At 41.8% G+C, this 25183-nt stretch overlaps 1 protein-coding gene across 21 annotated transcripts in view; it reads left to right on the forward strand.

Annotated features, from left to right (window-relative positions):
* The window catches only part of FRMD3 (FERM domain containing 3), a 382586-nt gene that overhangs the window by 241936 nt on the left and 115467 nt on the right, over positions 1–25183 (forward strand). For 17 of the 21 annotated variants that reach the window (XM_070495921.1, XM_070495924.1, XM_070495918.1 and 14 more), the window contains one exon: positions 15359–15401. The exons of the other annotated variants lie outside the window; for them this stretch is intronic. In XM_070495921.1, coding sequence (XP_070352022.1) covers positions 15359–15401 — 43 coding nt within the window. The remainder of the gene's footprint in view (positions 1–15358; positions 15402–25183) is intronic. 21 annotated transcript variants of the gene reach the window in all.

Genomic DNA, 25183 nt, shown 5'->3' on the forward strand with positions numbered 1-25183 from the left:
TTGTGTGAATTTCATTCCAATTAAAAAAAGATTTTGGTGGATGAAGGCTTAAGATAGTTTGAAAGCTGCTCTTTGGGCACCACTAAACTCCACAGCCCCCATTGTATCCCTGCTTCTGGACACACCTCTGCTTCCTGGTTTCTGCTGGTGTGTAAGAGTGAGCACTGGAGTGTTGCCTTTTGAGCTGGTGTCCCAGCCTATGTGCATTCAGGCATGGCATATGCTGGAATCACAGTGATGTGTGTCCCTCACATCCAAAAGGTCCTGGGAATCTTCATCCCAGCTCCCACCCCCTGAGTTTTCCTGTGTCTGCAACCTTACTGTGAGCCCCAGCTATGCGTCAGGGGCCCCAGTACCTGCTTCAGTGTCTGCTTCTTACCCTGCCCCACTGCCAAGCAGGGCAGTGTGTGAAAGGTCAGCTGAGGGTCATCATAGATGGGGGAACAGGTCTCCTCTGCTTTCTTTAATTTGCTGTCCTCTTTACTAGTGTCCCTCGTCATCTTCCTGTCCCCTCTTTTCTCCTCACACCCTCGCTCGGCACTTGGTTTCATATTTATTGACCCAATACAATGAGGAAAGACTCACAGAGTATATTTTTTGTAAAAGAGCAGGCTATTTAAGGAACAGGTTAGATTTCCTTCTGAAACATAGGAAATCTTACTTAGTCTGTAGAGTCCAGTGGGACCTAATCTCCTACAAATGGATGCAATGCAGGGTGTCAGAAGAAGGAGATTTTCCTTTCCCATAGAAATTTGAGGAATCCTTTAATGGGAAAAGCATTCACCTGAGTGAGAGGAAGAGAGCAGGACACTGCTGAGGGTGTAGGGCTGACATGAGATCACAGAGGGAATTTGTGTGGCATTTTCTACTGTTTAACTGGCCCTGCAACAAAATCCCTTTAGGTGTTAGCTACAAATGCTTAGTGTTATCCCTATTCTAGACTTTCCGATATGGAATCCCTGGGGCTAAGGTCAGGAACATGTATTTTAATTCATCGCAATTCTACTTTTGATGCAGCCATCCAAGCTTTGGTTGTCTGACTGGTGTTGGGGACCATGGGATAAAAATATGCATAGACATAACTTCTTATAAGCCTATGAAGATATCACCCTGGTATGGAGAGAAAAACAAGCTCAAAGATGTTGTTAGTTGCCCACAGGTTCCCACAGCTAGTAAGTGATTGAGTGAGTATTGAGTTTAGGCTTATGGTTCAAATCCTAAACCCTATGAGCCAGACAGACTCTGTGGACTGTATTAGTCTTCTAACTGCCACTGAAAATAAATTATTTTCATGCAAAGTTCCATTCCAAATTCTGAACAGTCAACCTGAAGAAGTAATTCTAGCTACCATTAGGTGAGAATCTGTCATGTGCCAGGAATTTTACTCACTTAGTCTCTAGTCTTCTGTAAAACCCTGCAAGGAAGGGGGCAGTAGAGGTTCAGAGAGGGTCAGTGGTTTGCCTAAGGCCACATGGCTAGTAATTGTTGGAGGAAGGATGGAATTTGAACCCATATTCTTTCCATTCCATCTCCCAAATGAAAATTTGAGTCATAGCTTCAACCAGGGATCTGTAAACCTTTTCTATAAAGGACCACAAAACATATTTTCAGTTTTATGAGCCATACAGCTTCTGTCATAATTACTCAATTATTCTATGCTAGTGGAAAATAGCTGTAGACAATACCTAAATTAATGCATTTGGCTGTGTTCCAATAAATCTATTTTACAAAATACAGACAATTGGCCATAGTTTGCTGACCCTTGGCCTGGACAATAGCTGGAAACCACTTAAATGCATAAACTTTTTTCATTTCTCTTGACTCTTTTATTGGGGAGATATTGGATAAAATATTAAGAGAAGTCTTTACCCTTGGAATCTGAGATATCAACTTGAACTCATTTTTTTAAAAAATACATAATGGATGCAGAAGTAAATATATATGTGTGTGTGTGTGTCCAAGTTCTGTCCACAGAGATGCCCTAGCAGCAATGATACCCCAGTAGCAATGAGCACACTAAAGCCCTCAATATTGGTTTCTTTTTTTTTTGAAGATTTTATTATTTCCTTTTTCTCCCCAAAGCCCCCTGGTACATAGTTGTGTATTCTTCGTTGTGGATTCTTCTAGTTGTGGTATGTGGGACGCTGCCTCAGCGTGGTTTGATGAGCAGTGCCGTGTCCGCGCCCAGGATTCGAACCAACAAAACACTGGGCCGCCTGCAGTGGAGCGCGCGAACCCAACCACTCGGCCACGGGGCCAGCCCCTCAATATTGGTTTCTAATACTATTCTCCAATGAAGAAACAAGGGCTCCTTGAAGAAATGGCTGATTCTAGGGCTAGGACAGGGAAATCACAAGATGAACCTGGAGCATCTCATGGCACCAGAAAGTAAGGAAGTGCTCAAAAAACTAAAAGATAGGGCACTAGGAACGGCACAGAGCCAACCTGAAAGAACTGCCAATGGCCAAAATGGAACAATTGGAGCAGAAACAATAAATAACAATATTTTTGGATTCTATTCCACAGAATAAATATCCATGAGTCCATACTGATATAAATAAATAAAAGATGGAGAAGGAGCAGCTCTTTCTTACAGAAGAATTCCAATTATTAAATGTTGAAAGAATGACAGAAATAGAAAACTGTGATTAGAACACCACAATAATAACTATTGTGGGCAAGATCCATAGATTAATGCTAAAATTAGTGGGCAAAGGTTTGAGGAGAAACAAGATAATTAGCATAGTCTCAAGGTATCTCCTCAAGATATTTAATTGCAGAGGGATGAAGAATAACATTATAGTGCAGAAAACTGGCAGACGCCACTTTAACCAAGCAATCAAGGTTAACATCACCAGTACAGGCATACCAACATCACATCCCCCCTGATATCATGAACTGAAGGACACATCATCTCTGTGGTATTCTCCCCAGTAGTTCATGACCTCATTCACATCTTGAGGAAACATCGGACAAACTAAAGTGATAGACATTCTCCAAAATAACTTACCAGTGCTCTTGCAAAGTGTTAAAGTCGTGAAGGATGAGGAAAGACAGGGGCACACTCACAGGTTAGAGAGACGATTAACCAAGGTAATGTGGGGTCCAGGGTTGGATTCTGAAAGAGAAAAGAATGGTAGTGGGAAAACCGGTAAGCTCAAATGAAGTCTGTGCTTTAGTTAATAGTGTGGTGTTAATATTAGTTTCTTAATTTTGGTAACTGTACTGTGGTTATACAATATGCTAACCTAAGGGGAAGAAGGGTGAAGGTTACATTATATTATTTTTGCAACTTTTCAATATGCCTAAGAATTTTTTTTTTAAGTTAAGAAAGGAAAAGTCTTTAGGTTGGTGTGCTTCACTGTTCTTTATATTTTGACTTGGTTTAGCTTAATTTTTACTCATGGATTAGTGGAAAAATTATGGGCCACTCCCAGAATAAAACTATCTTGGGGCTGGCCCTGTGGCTGTGTGGTTATGTTTGCGTGCTCTGCTTTGGTGGCCCAGGGTTTCGCTAGTTTGGATCCTGGGCCTGGACGTGGCACCGCTCATCAAGCCATGCTGAGGCGGTGTCTCACATAGCACAACTAGAAGGACCTACAACTAGAATATACAACTATGTACCAGGGGGCTTTGAGGAGAAGAAGAAGGAGAAGGGAAAGGGGAAGGGGGAGGGGGACGAGAAGGAGAAGGAGAAGAGAAAAAAATTGACAACAGATGTTAACTCAGGTGCCAATCTTTAAAAGAAAAGAAACAATCTTATCAGATGTGTTCATTCAGTTGCTTAGAGGACTGCCTAACAGTTCTGTTTCTCCCCCACATCACACAGCTCTTATAGCCTTCTGATTTTGAGGATACAGTGTGAGTGTGGCTTCCACATAGGTTGTAGAGGGGGTGCTACACAAAACTGCATGGAATTTGCACTCAGAAAGATGTGAATTAATTCCCATCTCTGCTGGTTAGTAAGCTGTGTGATCTTGACCAAGTTCCTGAGCCTCTCTGGGTCCTTGTCCTGATTGTTAAAAGAGATAATATTACATATATGTAGGATTGAGATGGGAATTAGAGATGAAGTATGTAAATGCTTAATAAATGGTATATACTGAGGACATGCTATGTGATATTTTTGTTATTAATTGTTGTTATTACAATTATTTTGCATTGCTAGGTCTAGGTGCAGCAATTGCATGAGGAAATACAACCATGATTAGCAAGTCTAAAACCTAGAAGTGTCCATAACAGCTTCTTTTAAAGGCAGGAAGGCCATTATTAGAATCTTTGGGGAGAGAAGGGGGAAAGTGAGACTTAGATAATTGGAAAAATGAGCTCATCAAAGGCACAAAGATGTCCCAATATGGGAGTTTTAAGCAGAAATTAATTGACCAGCATTGGTTTTTTACCAGCTCATGTACTTTTACTCAGTGGACAATAAAACAAATGAATTATTTGGATAGAAGGCTAATCACCAGAGAAAATCAAGTTAGCTAGAAAAGCTAAAGTGGAACTCACCTCTGCTGTGGGAGGTGGGAGTTTGCGTACAGCTCTTCCCAACTTGATTGATGGTAAACCATTGTGGAATATTAAATATTTAGCCTTCTTACATGCGGAACACCATATGGTTGACAAGATGTCTCATACCGCATATGCTCTGAAAGTGGTGAGGATCGAGTCAGCAAATGATAACTATCTTTTGATATTTTAATGGCAAATACTTAGAATTTCCATTATTTTAAAAATTTGAGGTAGGGAGGACAGATTCAATACAAATACCCTTGAATTTTCACCACATTCATCTTCTGAGGAATTCATATAATCTTAATTGCCTACAATTAGGGAAAAGATGGGTGGTAGTCCCCTCATTTTACTGATAGAGAAAGCTGGAACTATACATTTAGAAGTCTTGGAAGAAATAATTCCAGAAGAAAAAGGTTAAGCCCAGGTATTTTTTCTTAAATCTCGCATATTCTTTCCACCACTTCTGCTCAGGTGTTTGGGTAACTTTTCTTTGGAGAGATGAAGTTTTGAAATAATAGGTTGGGTTTCCTAATTCTAGTTTCTATGGCTACGCTTTGAGATGTCCATTGTCCTAGATTTCCCTTCTTGTTCTTGCACCCTTTCCCAAACCCAGGAGGGAAACCACCCCCAGTGCCTTAGAACTAGGGATGTACCCAACCCCAGCCCAGCCAGAGGAGGAATTATAGCAGGACGTGGTTGTAGGTGGTTGATGTGTAGTCTGCAGGAGATAGACCCAGTGCTTTTGATGTTAACTTCCCTATTTCTAAGCATTTGTTCAACCCACTTACATCAGTGTCATTGACTTTTCTAATTTATGACCATTCTTACTCCTACTCAAAGACAACAAATTCACGTTGGAAATCCACACCTCTGGGATGATCTCCTCAGGCACCCTTGTGTTAGGGCATTGTGTCACGTGGCCACCAGACACACTTTCAGGTAGGATGACCTGGGAGATCATGGGTGCAAGGACACGCTGAACACTGATGCCTCCTCCCTCCAAATGTAATTATAGCCATGGGGTTTTTATGTTGGCAGCCGGAAAGAGCTAGTGAGCGTATCAGTGAGTTTTACTAATAATGGGAAAAGACCTTTTCTATGTCAGAGCAATTTGCTTGGACAACCTGGAATGGACTAAAAACAGGCCCAATGATTTGAAGTTTCACTCGGGGGATGGCGCCAGGAAGCCAGGCAGCATTATGTCCCACCAGCTGCTCCTGCCATTGAAGGGCTGCTTCCTGCTCCTGGAGACAAATGCTTCACAGATGCTTGTAACTAGGATGAGAATGGTACCTAAGATTTAGGGCAGTTCTGCACTGAAGAGAAGGGTGTACTGCTTCCTCATGTCACTGGTCACGAGTTTGTCTCCTTCATAAGTCCTCTTTTAAGTCTCAGGCGTATTAAAAATCAGGACTGCTTGGATGCCTGTTTTGAGAGGGAGTATGGACAAGTAACTTGGCTTGATGGGAAAGGACTTTGGGCGCTCCAGTTACAAGGAAGGCAGCACTATCCTCATACCTTGAAAATTGGATACATTCTCTAGTGGTTCAATTGTGGTGCAGGGTGCTAACACTAACAGATTTGGGGAAAGTGTCACATTCTTTCAGTAGAAAGCAGAACTTGGTGTTTAACTAAAATGATTGCTTATAATTGACTCTGTCTACAGCTGATGCCCTCTCTGTGGAAGGGACAGGATGCCTGATAAAGACAGGTTGCAATCTGGAAGTCACTTAGCCAACTGGCATATCATAATTTTAGCGGTGGGAGGAGAAAACACAGGAACTGGTTATCTTGTTTGGGCCAAAGGCAGATATAAGGTTGAGTGGGCTGGGAAAATGCCATTTTATCCCAATTTGAGTTAGGAAAAAACAGGAGGCTATCCAAGGTCAGGTGGTCTTCCTTCTTGTGGTGGGAACCTCCTGGGCTTGGTTCAGATGAGGACAGCACTTAATCAGGGAGATAAGGTTTAAGTACTGTCATTAGAGAGAGAAGCACTCACTGGAGGCTTCCAGCAGGCAAGAACATCAGAGCTGACTGGAGACCAGCAGGTTTGGAAGTTTCAAAGTAGCTATAAAGACAATTTTTAAGTCAAGGAGGGAAGAAGACTAGAAGGTAAGTATGATGTATAACTTGGAGAAATAAAAACAGTACAGGTTAGGAAGTGACAATCTGAAGCAGACTTTTATTTCTTTTTCACGCATGCTCCAGCAGGTGTCTTTCAGAGGTTCAGCTATATGTTATATCCATGGAGGGTAACAGTGAAGGGTGTCTCAGTTAGCTTGGGCTGCTGTAAGAAAACACCCTAGACTGGGTGGCTTAAACAGGACATTTGTTTCTCACTGTTCTAGAGGCTGGAAAGTCCAGGATCAAGGTGCCCATAGATTTCGTTCCTGGTGAGAATTCTCTTCCTGGCTTGCAGACAGCTGTCTTCTCCCTGTGTCCTCACATGGTGAAGGGAGAGAGAGAGAGCGAGTGAGAGAGAGAGAGAGAGAGAGAGAGCTCTTTGGTCTCTCTTCGTCTTCTTATAAGGACACTAATCCCGTCATGGGGGCCCCACGCTCATGACTTCTCCTAAACTTTATTACCTTCCAAAGTCCCCACCTCCAAATACCATCACATTGAGGGTTAGGGCTTCAACAGTTGAATTTTGGGGTGGGAGCACACACATTCAGTCCATAAACAGGAGCGAGAGTTCTAGTTATCTATTGCTGTGTAACAAGTCTACCCCAAACTCAATGGCTTAAAACAGCACAATTTTATTATAACTCAGGATTTCGTGGGCCAGAAATTTGAGCAGGGCTCAGCTGGATGATTCTTCTGTTCCACATGGTGTTGACTGGGCTCACTCAGTGGTATTCAGCTGGTGGCTGGTCTGGTCTGGAGGGTCCAAGATGTTTTCATTCATATGACTGCTGCCTTGATGGGGGTGGCTGGAAGGTGGGACTTGGGGGCCCCCTCCCTCTGCATGTAGTTTCAGGGCCTCTCCACACAGCCTCTCCAGCAAGGTGTTTGGACTTCGTACATGACCACTTTGGGCTTCAAGTGCAGGTAGAATTACTTATGGAATAAACTGTACAAAGAGAGTGGGGTTTAGGGAGAAGTGGTAAGCTTCGGGAATGTTGAGTTTGGGAGGCCTGTGAGATGCTAAGGTGGAGATGTTCAGTGTATAGTTGCAAAGATGGATCTGAAGCTTAATGAAGAAGTTTAGGTCACAGATGGAGATTTTGGAGCCCATGAGGTCTCCACTACTACAAAGCCTGAGAATGGATTGAGGAACTAAAGGAGAGAGAATGGAACAAGAGGAGTATCTGAAAGACAAAGAAAATCTATATTTTAAAGGATGATCCAGAAAGAGAAACAGCAAAGGAGACTGAACAGGAACGTACAGAGCAGAAAGAATAGAATAAGGAGAGAGAGACATCCTGGAAGCAAAGGTAGTTATAGACGTAATACAGGAGAATGGACCACAGTTTGAAATATCAAGGAAGAAGGAGGGTTGGAAGACGTTGTTGCTCAGGTGCTAAGAACTTTGACACCAGGAAAACCGGGTCAAATCCTGTCCCTGCCACTTGCTGGTTGTATGACTTTGAGCAGACTCCTTAACGTATGCCTCAATTTCTTTACCTGTAAAATGGGGATACCAATAGTATCTATGCCACAGCCATAGGGTTGTTATTTAAATGAATTAGTCCACATTATCAACAGGTGTAACTGATCTTTTTACTGTTTCATGCTTTGAAGAGTCTGAAAAGATCCATGGGTCTGGCAACCAGGAGATCTTTGTACCTTAAAACAATTTGATGGCAATGTTAAATTTATATGGTCGACAGCAGCCATTACCAGTGGTAAATTCCATTGTAAAAAGCTTGAAGGAATCTCATAATTTCCCTCATGACTGCATTTTGCTATCCTAGTGTACTTTAATATAAACAGCAATAAATTATTTGCAACCTCTATTGTGTTTTCTTTTTACAATACTGTTTTTTCTTTAAGTAAGCATTGTTATGAGGACACAGAGCAGCGGCTGGAACACAAGGGTCAGGATTTCCCCCTTCTCTTTTCATAAATAAAGTTTTATTGGAACACAGCTACTACTATTCAGTTATGTATTGTCTGTGACTGCATTCATGTTCCAGCAGCAGCATCGAGTAGTTCTGACAGAGACCATATGGACCACAAAGCCTAAAATATTTACTATCGGTTCTTTACAGTAAAAAAAAAGTGCTGCTTCTGCTTTCTTAGGCTTCCAGTTTCCACCTGTTTTCTACAATGTTTCTTCTCCTGGCTCTTACTCCTATTTAGCTCATCCCTGAGAACCTAGAATGCAAAGGCAGTTATGGCTGAAGGAGGAAAAAACACTACATAGAAGAAACGAAGATTTTCTTACACAGATTGACTTCCAAAAGGACACTCACCTTTGAGTGTACCTGATCTACAGATACTTTCATTGTTGGTGGTGTTGTGTGGTCGATTTTATTGAACCTGGAGTGGAAACCATTGTTACTGAAGCTAAATCACTAGGCCCAGCTCTCACTTCACTGTCCAGGTCACTGTTAGGCTGCATTCATTCAGATGGCATTCTTTCCCCTAAAAGAGGCCAAAGGGCCTAGAAATGGCATAAATTGGCTACGTAAAGTAGGGAATGAGTTACTCTGGGGCTTTGTCCAGGGGAGACCTGAGAATCAGGCACCTTTTCAGGGCTGTGATGGGAACTGGTCAGATTTTGGATCTCGTTACTCAGAGGGAAAAACAAGCTCCTGTTTGGGGAGGTACATTCATTCTGTTTAAAGCCCCGTTGGTTATTTGACACATTTCTCTCGGCTACAGATTATTCTGATTTATGGCATCAAGCGTTTTGAGAGAGATAACAGAGAGGTGTGTAATTTATTCTGTAATCATAGCCTGAATCCAACATTCATAGATAACTAAGTGTTATACTGTTTATGTTGGGGAGCCTTTTTTTTGGTCTTAGCAGCTACCAAATTAAAAATCAATCTACTTTGTCACAAATCACCTCCTCACACCCACTTCTTTTTTCCCAAAAAGCCAAAATTAGAAAGTACAAAAGAAATGCACCATTTCTAGGATGGGGTAGAGGAAATTATCTTCTTAGGGCTTACTGCAGCTGGGTCTAGCAAAATTACAAAGAAAGAAACATCTGTTGGCAACGTTCTCATCCTTCAGGTTCAGAGAAGGTGGCCCGTGAGGGCTGACTGAAGGACTCTTAGGGTCCTGGACTCTGTTGCCCCCATCCCAAGGTCCCAGGTGAGGGAATCAGGGCCTGGAGGGTTCAGGCCTCTCTCTGCTTTTCACCCTTTTGTGTAGCTCCTTCTGCTCCTCCTCTTTTTCTTCAAGCTGCTGTCAATCAAAATGCATTTGTTCTAAGAAATGACTTGAAAAGTGTTCAGGCCAGATGTCACTACTGAAAACCCTGTTCAGTTGGGCCCTCTCACAGAGGCCTTGCAGGTTGCCAGGGCTCAGGCCTAAGGCATAAGCAATAAACCTCCAAGGGAAGGATTTGAAACACCACGGAGGGCAGTTTCTGGGGGAGACTGTCTCAGGTCCGGTTCCCAGGAAGAAGATCCTGCGATGAAAACTCCAGTCTTAGCAGGAAGTGTTCCCAGGAAGACACTCATAGGAGAGGGGGGATTGGGACAGGGAGGAGAAGGAGGCCCTGCAAGTGTGGATGGCGGCACAGTCGTGCAGAGGGGAACGTGGGCTCAGGCCACAGAGGAGCCCTGGAGCAGTGGAGGTCATGCCTGAGAGTTGTCCCGGCCCAGGGGCAAGGGAGCAGGGGCGTCTGTCCTCCCACCCTGTCAGTTGTTAGTTAAGAGCTGCCCTGCTGTGGGTGGGGGAGTGGGGAGGCTCACCTGACCCTGCAGTGGACTCAGTGACCTGAGGGCAGCCTTCCTATAAAGAGTGGGACGGCTGTGTACTGAAAGGGAAGGGCACCCGAGGGTCCTGGGCAGAGCCCTGACAGTGCTTCTGCAGACGCCTTCCTGATCCTTCACATCAGGCTGAGGGAGGCAGCCTCAGGGTCATCTTACTCCCCAAGCTCAGTCGGAGAATCAGTGGTTGAGTCTTAGCTTCCTTAGCATTTGCAATTTTTATTCTCAATGAGAGTTGAAGAAATGAAGGTTTCAGCTACAGTAAACAGCCACAAATTCAGATGTTTGGTTGGCAGGCTTTCCTTTCTGCCTCTCTTAGGGAGTATCAGTTTCCAGTACAGAAGCAGACTTTAAAAATAGCATATATTCCAAGTAGCAATTGAAAGGAAAGTAGCAGTGCAATAAATGTTCTGAGCCTCATATCTAAGCAGCAAGTCATTACATCATGGTTATTTTCTCACAGGCGTGTTATCCGTCTGTCCCTACAGTAACAGCAGGGGCTGTTGGTGTAGAACAGGCGACTTCATTGCCCAACCCTAACTCTGAAAAGAAGAATGAAAATGGGGAGGAGAATTATCTGTCCATGCAGAGCAGAGGGCAGGTAGGGCGGGGAGTGAGAGAGGCAGAGAATGAGAAGGTGGGCTCACTGAGAGGGGCCATTGCACCAACCCAGGAGTCTCTCTCAGTGAACATGAGGAAGGTGGGAGCAGCTGGGATTTATGGAACCTGCACTCTGTTCTAAGGGCTTCTTAGTGAGGTAACCCATTCAAACCTCCTGGCGATGCCGTAAGTGAGGGAACAGGAACTTGCTGGAGGTCACACCACCAGTAAGTGGCAGAGCTGGGATTCAAACCCAGGCCTGCTGGCTCCTGAGCTGGACCACAGTGTCAGCCCTAAGTGCTCAGCTGGATTTGGCATCTGCCTGTTATGCATGAAATTCTTTCTCATGAATCTAAATTACGTGAAATTCACCCTTATCCTATGAGTAGAGCTTAGCTTTCTTTCTTTTTTTAAGTCGATTTTTAATTATTGGTGTAAGGCACTGGTACACATAAAAGGTTTAAGTTAAAACACCACAGATGAAACTTCAGGAAAGTCATGGTTTCCTTTCACCAGCACCCCTGAATTCCTGTTCTCTCCTTGTTACCCACCCTCACTGGTGTCAGTTTAGTGTGTATCATTTCACATCTTTAGAAATACATTTAGATTCTTATTCTGTATTTTTTGAAAATATATGGGAGTGTTTTGTACTTTTTATTTTAAAAAGAAGACACATCAATTGTATGATACCATAGTTCAGAGGTTCCCAAACCTTCTCGTTTTATGGCTCCCTTAGCATCTTAGTAATTATTTCCTGGTGCCCTGGGTCAAAAGGATATCTATCAGCTCCATCTAGTAAGAGTTAGACCCAAGCAACTTAGTATTTATGTCCTAGCATGGCCATTATGGCCTTAGTGGCCATTTGAAACATTACACACAGGAAAATAGTATTTTCAGTTCATTCTTAACCACAGTTACTTACTAATGGGATGTGTGTGCCTGTCGGGCACCCCATGGCTTCTCAAACTCTGGAGTTGGATCAGACACTGACACACTCATTGCCTGTTGCACACCTGTTTTCAAAGTACTTCCTTTTTATCACAGCAGCCACTAGAAACCCAGCTTTGTGAAAAGTATGGCATCAAAGGAATATCGCATGATCTAATGTTGCAGTTGTGGACTTCCTCCAGCTCATGGTTCGCATGGTGTCCGACAGAAGTCTAGTATGCCTGTTTCCCTGGGGCGCTTCAGTGCATGATTTGGGAACTAACTGCAGCCATAATTATAAATTTTGCAGCTCACCTTTTTTATCCCACAGTGTGCCTCAGAGATCTAACCATGTTCCACATAAAGACCTACCTCATATAAAACACTGCTGCAGAATCATCCAGAAGATGAACAGACCACAGTTTTTACCATTTTCCTGGTGAAGGCCATCAATGTTATTTCTAATATTTTAAAATTTTATATAATATTGCAGTGAAAACCCTTGTTACGTTCCTCTGTGTTCACAAGGGCAAATTAGAGAATAAAGGAACTGCTGGGCCATAGCTCAGTCAGGTTTTTAAACGTTAATACATACAACAGGTTGAGCTTCACCCTCTTTGGAGAAATGATTTCCTGTAACCCCTTGAAGGATGGTTACCGCTGGCTTATTTTCCTTAGGGCTCTGTACCCCATAACTGTCCCACTGAGAAGAAGAGCTGTCCTGGAGAAGTATGTTGTGATCACACTGTGGACATAGGTAACTGAGACACACGAGGCCTGGGAGGCAAGGACAGGATGTGAACAGGCCGAGAGGAGGAAGGTCGAACGGATCACAAACTGCAGGTGTTTCCTAGAACAACAAGGAGGCCAGTTCATTTAGGGAAAATAATTGATTTAGAACACAGGTGGTGAATACCTTGCAGGCATGCCTCAAATGTTCCCTACCCCTCCAGGCAGACACAGCCAATCCATCATGGCTCTCATTCCCACCGAGCCTTCACCCAGTCTTGGGATCCTCCTCACAGCCCTGGGAGATGGCCGCTGACTAACTGGTGTGGGCCCACAAATGAAACTCACCTGTCATCCCTGGAGGCAGCGAGAAGGTGGAAAGGTAGATTGAAGCTAGGCAGAGAAGGGCCAAGGCGTTCAAAGGGTGCCAAGCAAAGAGAATTTGGAAAATATGTTTATATTTCAGATTTTATTGGCAAGATGACTGGTGATCCTCCCTCTGTGAGACGATAGCAATAGGTATTGATCTCTGGCTGCATTACTTGTTTTCTCCCTTTAGTTCTATATTATCCTATTTATTTATTTCAAGAAAAGCGATTTCATCACCAGAGGCCCCTTTTATTATTCTCCTCCGTGAGTCCTGTATATTGAAAGATGTATCTCCCAATTAAACTGTACTTATTAAATAGTAACAGCAGCATCAGCAAACAAGCACTGATTATTTTTCACATGCCAGTGTCTTAACGTTTATTAACTTTTAGCATCCTCACAACAACCTTATAAGGTAGGTACTATTACTATTACTATTCCCATTCTATAGTTTTGGAAATAAAGACACAGAGAGGTTAAACATTTTTCACAAGGTGATACAGCTGGTAAGTTTTGTAATCAATACATTTTCTACTGTTTGATTATAGCTATGTAAAGACTAAGCATAATTTCTGATTAGAAGGAATAACCAAAAGTAGAATATTGATTTCCAAGGGCCAGGAGGAAAGGGAGACTGGGGAGTTATTGTTTAATAGGTGTAGAGTTTAAATTTTACAAGATGAAAAGAGTTCTGGAGATGGATGGTGGTGATGGTAGCACACCATTATGAATTCATTTAATACCACTCAACTGTACACTTAAAAATGGTTAGGATGGTGAATTTCATGTTATATGTATTTTACCACATTAAAAAAAATGGAGAATAAAGGAGATAACCGGAGTTCCCAAAATGAGCTGATATAATTTAGGCCAGAAGCATGGAAACTTCCTATTTTATTTGTCTCTGCAGCATGTCAGGGGTAAATGTGTGGTTTTCTGTTAGATTCTCCATATGGAAATAGTTAAAAGACCCCCATTCTTGTTTTTTGAGGACTGTAGAGATCTGACTACCCTGGATTGGAAACTTCTGTTTTTACTGCTCAACTTTTCTGTTCCTGGGGAAAGAGAGAGTGTTCAGCAAGGAAAATAATACATTTTAGAGCAAACTGACCCATCCAGAGGCCACATGGCCAAGGTCACAGGCCTGTGTTCTGGAATCCGACTGCACGCTGGCTTCCACATTTATTCACTGGGGACCTTAGGCAAGTTGTGTAACATCCTGATCCCCAGATTTCTCACCTGTAAGTGGGATGGTGGTGATAGCCCATGGAAACTTGTGGAACAGCACCAGGCACTTAGTCAGCACTCAACAAATGCTGGTTCTTATTAAACTTTATGATTATGCATTTACATCAAACAATAGGGGTAATACAGACCCTTGAGGCTTACTGGAAGACAGAAATGAGAGAATGAGGTAACTTGTGGTAAGTTCCCTCTTATTCCTTCCCCCTCAGTATCAAGCAGGAGTGGGGGTTGCCCCATAAGTGAGGGCTTCTTGACCTCTTGATGTATACCCATTGCCATTCCTCTTATTGTCTTTATAAACCACAGATGTAGAAACTCTTCCTGACATTCCCTAAGCAGCTTCAGGGACATTGTGGTCAGTGATATCGAAAACTTCCTGGTTCTCGGCATGTATAAGTGACCTTCACATGTGGTGTGGAGAGAGTTGGCCACCGAGGCCAGCATGTTATCTGCTTCAAACACCTCTCAGTAACACGATTCTGAGCTTTCCAGGTCTTGGTGCTTCTTTGTTTTGTGATGGAGCTAATTTTTCTTCTTGATGACCTCAGCCCTCTGAAATAAGATATTTCATTTGCTCTTCCCAACCATAGAGGGGAATTTCCTCTGTGTGATGTGGCTAATACTGGCTTGGCCCACTGTTAACCTGAAAGGAGGCTGCCTGGAAGGGGAGCAGGGTGCTGATGCTGTCTTGGACTGTGACTCTTTGAGGTCATGGATGTCAAAGTCTTTAGCTGTCTGTGGCTTGCCCAGAGCAATGGAGCTCAAAGAATCACCTAGGAGTCAACTGAAGCAGCTAGAACCTCCCATTTCAGTGTATAATCTACCCCCATCCTTCTCTCCCAGCAACTGTATGACTCAAATACTCCTCAGTGTTAGTTTGCTGTAATTTACACCCTTGCCTGTGGTGTTATTATTGCCAAATTGTTCATGTTGACCTTCAGAGGGTGGAACCCTGAGGAATATCTATGGGAACCAAGGCTGTGCTTTGGAAAAAGAATATCTTTATTAAATTCCTTTTAGTTATTAGGTATGCATTATATGGTCCAGCCATCTGACCTAGAATCTTTGGTTTTTTCTCTTCCCAGCACTGGCTTGAACCTAACAAGTCCATCTTCAAGCAAATGAAATGTAAGTGTCGATCTATGGGTTCACTTTTGCTCTGAAATGTCCAGGGATAGATTCTGTTTCTTGACAAAGTTTCCCCTGCTAAGGAAGAAACGGATGGAGTTGAAGCTCTGTGGGTGGATGGGGGTTGTCTCTCCCATGAGAGCTGTGTACCTTCTTCTCTCTTATTTGCTGGCCTGGGTCCTCCTTGCAGTCACTATGCCTGTAGCCTCCTGTGTCTTCCCCTCCCCATCATCTTACCCTCATATTTCAGATTCGAATAGCAGCGTTCGAATTAGATGGTTGAGTACCTGGTAACATAATCACCAGGTGCCTGGTTCCTTTTGATGGTGAGGTTGTTATAGTAAATGGTTCAGGATGGGGGGTACAGTCTTGGGGGGATGAGTGAAGCACATATGATTCAAAACTGGAATCTTGCTTGTCACTTTACTGAAGATTGCATGATTCTTTTCCACCCCCCAAACTCCCTAAAATAAATATTTTTTTCTGGGTGATTGTTTTCAAGCTCTGGTGTTCTGAACTGTTTTTTTTTTTTCTCTTTTCCTGATGAGCTCTTGGAGAAGTCAGCCTGGGAAATATCTCCCTAAAATATCTGGTCATCCCCTTGGGGCATTGGAAGGAGGGTGTTGACTGGTGGTCCTAGGTGGCATGATGTTTTGCCCTGGTCACTGTGACGGGATGTAGTCAGCATGCTTTTATTTATGTTTGGAGGAGAGCTCCTGAAATGCTCCTCAGAAATTCATGAACCGCCCTGAAATCCATCTATCCCTCATGTCAACTTTCCCAGGGCTCTGAAATGTAGGTGACAAATGAGTTTCTCATTGGAGATCAGGTTAGCGCATGTTAGGTCAGTTGTCATCATTCAAGGGAACTTTTCTTTTTCAGATATGGAGAAATTATTTCCAGGCAGGGTTTTCAAGTGGGAGAAGGAAGAAACTGAACATGTATGGCAAACTAGCAACCAACATGTCTATCCTTTAGCTATCTTCTTTTCCTTTCTCCCTCCTCCTCTGTCCTCCCTATTCCTCCCCCTTCCCTCACCCACCCCTCAAGAGCAGGCTCTGTCTGGCCAGTGCAGTAAACTCAGTGGCTTGTTCTGGGACAGGGTACCCATGGCTGCTGTGGGCAATGGGTGCTGCAGGGAGAGGGCAGGAAAGATGTGAGAGTGAAAACAGGGGCAGCATTGCGCTTGGGAGGTCCAGTGAGGTTGGGCTGTTGGGGAGAGGCTGGAATAGAGTTGGGACAAGCATCCAAGAAGAAGTAGCAGGACAGAGGTATTAGGAGGCTCTGTGTACAATGATGTGCAGGATAAAGAGAACGAACTGACATGCCTGAGAAAAACAGCTGTGCCCAGCTTTTACCCCTTAACTACCAAGTTTTGGTAGTTTTGTTTATATATTTAGAAATATTTGGACAATTTTCTAGTAAACTTGTTTATAGTAAATGATTCTTTGACTTTGGTTCTTAAATGTCTTGAACTATTTCTTTTAGGCCACATACATTTTTGATATATAAATTTATCTCTAAAGGAAGATGTATTTCAATACTAAATAGAAGAAAAAATTTAAATTTGTGAAGAATTTGCTGCTTAAGAGCTTTGCCTCTATAATTAGTAAATCTGAACAACCAATGCAAACTTTATAGTGTTTTGTAAAAGTGGTTTAAAGATTGACATGTGACTCCTGGCCAATTTCAACCTAATGACAAATGGAATCTGAATCTGGAAAAAAGAACTGTGTTAGATTCAACCTCTAAACCAGACACGGTGACTCACCGATTGTATGAACTGGCAAGGGGCTTACCTGTCACCCAGACCCCTGTTGTTAAGGACATGAACATGCATGATCAAAAATTATGTAATTTTCTCAAGATCACAGACCTAGCTTTGTTGTTGGTGATGATGTCTTTTAGTATCAAGAATTCCTGTGTTCTTGTACATCTGTCCTAGAAATGTTAACTTTAATGTAAATTACACAAAAAAGAATAAACTAGGGCTTATATATCGTTAACCCAGAGAAACTGTGTCCAACCGCTGGGACTCATCCATGAATTTACCAAAAGGATCTGGCTGCAGAACCCAGACAGCTTCCTCCATGGTATGGGATGCATTTTATACTCTGACTGCCTTTGAGAAGGCAAAGAGGGCATAATTCCTTGGAGGAACATTTTCTTCTATTCCCATCTCACTTAGAGGTGATGACCAACTTTCAGGTCTTTTGCCCTGACTTTGTTAAGATCCCCCTGACTATGGGTGTTCCCAGGAATGGTGTTTCCCAGGGTTGGCTGAAGGTGAGTTGTCCTCATTAACAAACTCTTTACAAGGGCATTATTACTTCTAATTAGTATTTTTTAAAATAGTTTTTTAGTATAGTCATGTGCTGCATAACAGCATTTCAGTCAACAATGGACTGCATATATGATAGTGGTCCCATAATGTTAGTACTATGTAGCCTAGCTGTGTAGTAGTCTATACCATCTAGGTTTGTGTTAGTACAGTCTATGATGTTCCCACAAGGACAAAATCATCTAACAGTGCATTCCTCAGAACGTATCCCTGTCATTAAGTGACACATGGCTCTAATATCATATTCGTGGCATTTCCAAAAGTTCAGAAAAGTTAAAAATTAAAACCAAAACGATTTCCTTTTTCCTCCCACTGTATCTCCAAGCCCACCCCAAAGAAATAACTATTGTTAGCAGTATTTTACATACATTTCTTGGAATTTTAATGTATATATAATCTCCCCCAATATATCTAAGTCTTTTTATAAACAAAAATAAGATGAATCTATATATTATTCTTAACCTTGTTATTTTTTCCTTAATGATTTTAGAGATTTTTAAATATCAGTGCTTGATGATTGGCCCCATTTTTATAATAGTTTTCTGAAAGTTAATTGTATACATGTATGTAATTTACCTATTAATAGACATCAATGTTGTTTCTGGTATTTTTCTATTATGAATTATGCTGCATTAAACATGCTTATATGTACATTCTTGCATATTGTGCAAGTACATCTGTACTAGAAACTCCTAGAAGCAGAATTGTTGGATCAAAAGGTACACACGTTACATTTCCTTAGTGATAAATATCCATCCAAAGAGCTCATAGTAATTTACTTCACTAATGTTACATGAAAGTGCTTGTTTCCCCAAAACCTTGTTGAGAAGAGGTATAATCAAATTTATTTGCATGGAGACCTCAAATTTATTAAGAAAGAGAAATACTTAATTGAAAAACTAATTAATTGGACAGTTACTTAATTGGATATAAATTTTAAAGTTGGGAAACTTCTTAAACCAAAGTCTTATTGCTCCTCTAAACTTGGGAATCACTTTAAATTTAATTGTTGAATGTACATTTGGTAAAATTGATTTTATTTTGTTGTATAGTTCTATGAATTTTAACATATAGACAGATTTGTGTAACTACCACCACAGTCAAGATACAGACCAGATCCATCACCCCAAAAATCTCCCTCATGCTGCCCTTTTGTAGTCACAGCTTCTTCCCCTAACCATGAGTGACCACTGATGTGTTTCCGTAATAATAGAGTTTTGTGTTTTGAGAATGTCATATAAATGGAATCACATAGCATGACATCTTTTGAGACTGGCTTCTGGAACTCAGCATTAATAACTCTGAGATTCATCTAAGTTGCTACTTTTATCAATACATGATACAGAAACTCAATGAAAATAAAAGTAAGTCTTTGAAAAGATAAGACAATTAATGAACCTCTAGCAAGACTGATGAAGAAAAACAATAGAAGACACAGATTACTACTATGAGGAACAAAAGAGGGGATATCACTACAGACCCCACAGAACAACTTTAGATACATAAGATTGCCAACTTAGATGAAATGGACCAATTCCTCAAAAACCAAAAACTCACCCAATATGATATACATAACTTGAGTAATTCTATAACTATTAAAAAAAATTAGGTTAAAAACATTCTAGAAAAGAAATTTCCAAGCCCCTGCCTACTGCAGATGTTGCTGCCAGAGCCCACTGTTCTGCTCCTCGAGCCTTAACTAGGAGTGTCTCTACAAGCGTTCTTCGTCCATATTGATGCCCTTCCAGGTGTCTCTGAGTTCTGTCCAGAGATACTGAGGAAAAAGCATGGTAAACTCAACACTGGTTCAGTGGTCCTCTGAATTCTTGTCTTCTTTTTCAATCTGCCTGCTACTGTTTACTTTCCAGAGTCATTAAATAGCTATGGACATATTCTGTCCAGGTTTTATAGCTTCATTCAGTGAGAGAGACAGTGTGGGGTGTAATTAGTCCATCCTACCTGGAATTGGAACCTCAAAATCAAATTTTTAACCATTCTTTGTCTCCTAGGTAAAAATGCAGGTAGGTGGCATAACTTGTCTGGGCAGCATTTCACTTTCCCTATTCCATCATTGTGTGTCTATGGGTACAAAAGCAGACTGAGAAGTTGGTCTTTCCTTTTTCTTTTTCTTTCAAGAATACTCAGATAATAGATTGCCTGCAAACAAGGAGTTAAATGAAGTGACATATTTTGGATGTTTGATTTCCAGAGTCCTTTCTTTCCATGGAGGAATGTTACTCTGTAAGACACAGTGACTCTTTTCATTTGCAATCTATGGCTTTTAGCCTTGTCCCCAAAACTGTGCAACATACCCCAGTGTGTGTACATGTGGTGGTACACATCAAGAGGACAAAGATTACATGTCTGACAGGGTCTACATAACCACACAAATCATATTAGCATGAAAAGGTTTTAAAAAGTTACGCACTTTGACTCAGATGTGCAGAAATGTAACATTATTTCCCCATGACTGAATTCAACTTGCTGTGAACCTCTATTTCCTCTGGGGCAAAAAGTTTAATTTTGCCACTTCAGGGTACCTCAGGATCTGCCAGTTTAGAATTTGATCTCTTTCAGCAAATTACCCAGAGAATTCGTAATTTGAACATAGTCGCTTGAAAGCATATACTCTATAGTGGGGTAGTTTTCCCAAATTAAGAGCTTCCCCACCCCCAGAATGGCATCCTGAGGCAGGGAAAGCTTACATACCATCATGGCAGTGAGCGGGGCATCTGTCTTGTGCACAGTCTTCCCCTGGCATGTCTTATGTGGTTTGACCTTTGATTGCTGGCCTCTTTCTCCACTGCACCCTCTCTGGGTGTAACTGGTCCCACCTGGACATTGAGTGTGCACTGGCATCTTCTGTTACACCTGTGGTTCCCACCATGGTCTGTCCTGCACATCTGTAGACTCTGCCCTCTGTGGTCCCCACTCCAGGTCTCTTTCACTCGTTGGCTGTCAGAACTTCTGTATTCACCACTAGGACAGGCAGAAACTGCTCAGCCTCTTCCGTGCCATGCTTAAGCCTCGGGGAAACTTGTGGGTACTCTCTAAGGCTTCATCTCTGCTTAAACACACTGTGCCACCATTTCTTCAGTGTTCTCAGTTCCAAACAAAACACTTCCCCTAAACTACTCTGAGATTTCTTTGTCTTGCCCCTACACCTCACTCCATTCAGCCAAGCCCAGTGTGCTAAGGGGTGCGAGATTCCCTCTCAGAGCTCCAGATAGCATCTTAAACCTGGTATTGTCCTCTTTGGATCTCTTCAAGCTCTCCACCTGCCCTGCTCCCCACCTCTTCCCCACAACTAATAATGGTTTTTGTCCTTGGATACAAGATTAATATCCTAGGGGCTGGCCTCATGGCAGAGTGGTTAAGTTCAGCATGCTCTGTTTCAGTGGCCCAGGTTCACAGGTTCAGATCCCAGGCAGAGACCTACACCGCTCGTCAGCCATGCTGTGGTGGAAACCCATACACAAAATAGAGGAAGATTGGCACAGGTGTTAGCTCAGGGCCAATCTTCTTCAGCACAAAAAAAAAAAAGGTTAATATCCTAAAACAATATCTTTTTAAATACAAGAGCAGTAACTATTTCTCAAGGGTAATGGAAAAAAGTACTTTTGTTTACAATAGCAATAACAAGTAAAGACATAAATTTCTTATAAATAAATGTACAAGAAATGTGTGAGATCTATATAAATAAAACTCTGAGAGCCAGCCCTGATGACCTAGTGGTTAAAGTCCAGCATGCTCTGCTTCAGCAAACTGGGCTCAGTTCCTGGCTGTAGAACCACATCACTCATCTGTCAGTAGCCATTCTGTGGTGGTGGCTCACATAGGAGAACTAGAAGGACTTACAACTAAAAGATACAACTATGTACTGGGGCTTTGGGGAGGGAAAAAAATGAGAAAAAAGAATATTGACAACAGACATTAGCTCAGAGTGAATCTTTCTCAGCCAAAAAAAAGGAAAAAGATTAGAAAAAAACCTCTGAAATTTTACTGTGGAGGTATATAGAAAAGAGCTCAATAAAGGGAGACTTCTCGTTTTTCTGGTTAATATTGTTAATAAAAGCAGTTCTTCACAAATTGATACATACATTCAGATCAAAATTTCAGTGAGATTCTTTATAGCGTTTAACTAACTGATTCTAAGGCTCATTTGCAAAAGAAAGCGCTTAGGACTAGCCAATAAATATGTAAAAAAGGACAATGATAAGTCCTTGTTCTATTAGGTCGCAATTCAAGGCCTTGTGATGGACACACATGGTGATTCCGGTGGACCCAGGAAAAGGAGAAGAATCAGTGGAACAGAAAAAAACAGTTCCAAACTGACGCATTATGTTGGGAATATGGGTTATGATGAAGATTGTATTTCAGAGACAGAAAGGCAGATTATTCAAGGCATAATTTTTGGGTCACTTTGCCACTTGGGAAAAAAAAGCTAAAGACATAACTTCTTGTATGAAAGTACTCCTAAATTCCAGATGAATTCAAAGGCCAATATATTTAACAATCTATAGAAGTTTTAGCTAAAAATTTAGGAGTATTTTTAACAGAACATTTGGTTTGTTCACTGAACAGAGCAGATTCTCAGTAAAGATTTGTTGAACGAATGACTATAAAATGAATTATAAACAAATTAAAACGCGAGCAAAATAATTGGAAGAATATTTTCCAAATATATAACATACTTGTTATATATATATCAGTTGCAGAGAATGGAAAGTGGATACTGCAAACCCAAAGATCAACAACTCAATGAAAAGACACATTGAAGGAATAAAAATAAGTGGCCAACAAACTTATAAACAGATGCTCAAAATCATTAGTAACAAGGAAAATGCAAATTAAAACAAGATATTTTTGTTTATTATACTGAGAACATTGTAAGTGTTGATAATGTCCAGTTGATGAGGATGAGGGTGAAACTTCTGGGGGGAGTGTATAAGCTGGTACAGCCATTTGAGATGGAAATTTGGCTGTATCTTTCAAGATTAAAAAGCCTATGTTTCTTGATCCAACAAGGTCGTTTTTATGACTCTATCTAAAGCGAAGTTTATTTCAGCACAGGTGTGTATTATGCAAGGATGTCCATTGGAGCATTGTTTATAACTGGAAGCAATAAAAAGCCCAGCAATTTTGGCAAGGATAAATAAATTATGTGGAATACATGCAGTCATTAAAAGGAATTAGGCAGGCATATTATTGACGCTGAAAGATTTAGTGGATATATTCTAGAGTTAAAAAAAGTTAGTAAAAATACCATATATATATATATGATCCATTTATATGAAAATAAATTATTTTATATGACTATGTAAGTGCATAGAACAAAGACTATAACGATGCGAACTATCTGTGGTTACCTCTGGGGAAGGGAGTAGGGTGGAGGGAAGTGAGGATCTCACATTTTGTTATATCTTGTTATAGTTTACTCAGATCTTTTACAATGAGAATATTTCATATATCACTTGGTAATAAAAGAAGAGGAAATAAAAGGAGAGAAAGCTTTATGCAAACATCAAGAAAGAAAGAGGAAGGAAGGAATCAAAGCGCATTATGCACTGAGTGTGTACTGTAAGGATAGAGCCCTGGATGAAAGGAAGCCCGCTTACAAGTCTTTCACAGAAGCTCTCTGTTTCATCTTGCTTGCTGCCTGATTAGCCCAGCAGAGTAGTTAAGATCTTCTTATTCAATTTACCAGGCACTGTGCTCAGCCAAGCACCCCGAAGAGACAAGGGTGCTTGTACATGGCTTCTGCATGCAAATCAGAGTGGGAGGACCCCCAGCCTCTGCATCATACATGGCTTACTCAGCCATAAGAGCAACGTTGAGTCACGTTGCTGGCTGATGTCTGTAGTGCTCCCTCCCTGAGGTTACAATGACTCTTCCTGGAATCCTGAGATGGCATATCTCTGATGGTGATATTTGTGAAACTCCATGTTTATGCAGCATTCCTTAGCTTTCTGGTACCCCTTGGGTACTGCTTGCTCCAGTCCCCTCACAGTAGAATGATTTCGTCTGTGGGGAACAAATCTTCTGTAGCACAGAGAATGTACCAGGAGTGTAGATTTTGCTCTGGTGTAAGGAACAGAAGGAGAGAAGCTGTAGGTCCCATGCCCATTCATCAGGCCAGTTTAGTGCCTGCCTCCCAATTCTTTTCTTCTTCCAATTACTCCCCTTGCTGAGTATATTAGTTTCCTTTAGCTGCCATAACCAACTAGCCACGCTGGGTGGCTTAAAACAACAGAAATTTATTCTCTCACAGTTCTGAAGGTTAGATGTCTGAAGTCAAGGTGTCAGCAGGGCTTTGCTCCCTCTGACGGCTTTAGAGAAGAATTCTACCTTGCCTCTTCTAGCGCTTGGTAGTGTCCAGCCATCCTTGGCATTGTTTCATTGGCTTGTCACTGCATCATTCCAGTGTCTGCCTCCATCTTCACATCACCTTCTCCCTGTGTGTCTCTATGTCCGAGTCTCCCTCTCCTTTCTCTTATAAATACATCAGTCATTGGATTCAGCGACCACCCTAACGCAATATGACCTCATCCTAACTTAATGATTTACATCGACAAAGACCCTATTTCCACATAAGGTCACATTCTGATGTTCTGGGTGGGCAGGAATTTCTGGGGAACACCACCTTGCCCATTGCATGAGAGACCCCACTCAGATTGCCCACCCTTCAGTATTTCTGTTTGCTCCTTTATGATCTTCATGCTTCTGCTTCATGGCTCATTATTCCCCCTTCATGAGTGTGTTCTTTTTTGCTAAAGTTTCATCATATGCTTCTGACAGTAAAGCTTCACACATTTTACTTCTTTGAATACCTGTGTTGACAGTAATCCCATCTCTGACCTTTTGGGGCATCCTGTCCCATTGTCCTCATTCATATACTTGTCTAATCATGTCCCCAGTATTTAGTTTAGAATATTTCTTCACCTGGTCCATGGCTTAACACAAGGCTATGTGTCTAATCTGTTCGTAATAAATGCTTGTTAACTAGAATTGAAATGCTTCTTTTAGGGAGCAACTAACATGTTCTTTAAAAAAATCAAGACACACAGCTGAACAAAACTCATTTCATAAATCAAATAATTCTAAGTCCCCACCTACTGTGGCTTAGTTTTGGCTGTTTTTGCTCTTTCCTATTTTCTCCATTCCAATGCTTCTTTCCAGCTTTGTAAGCCGACTTCTCTTACTCTAGTATGAGGTCAGTATGTTTGGTAAGATATCTCGTTTTTTCCCAAGTTCAACTGTTTCATCAAAAATTTCCATGTTTGGGGGCCAGCTCTGTGGCCGAGTGGTTAAGTTCATGCGCTCCGCTGCAGCGGCCCAGGGTTCGGATCCTGGGCGCGGACATGGCACTGCTCGTCAGGCCACATTGAGGCAGCGTCCCACATCCCAGAACTAGAAGGAGCTGCAACTAAGATATACAACT

The sequence above is a fragment of the Equus asinus genome, chromosome 23 (assembly GCF_041296235.1).
Source record: "Equus asinus isolate D_3611 breed Donkey chromosome 23, EquAss-T2T_v2, whole genome shotgun sequence".
Lineage (NCBI taxonomy): Eukaryota > Metazoa > Chordata > Mammalia > Perissodactyla > Equidae > Equus > Equus asinus.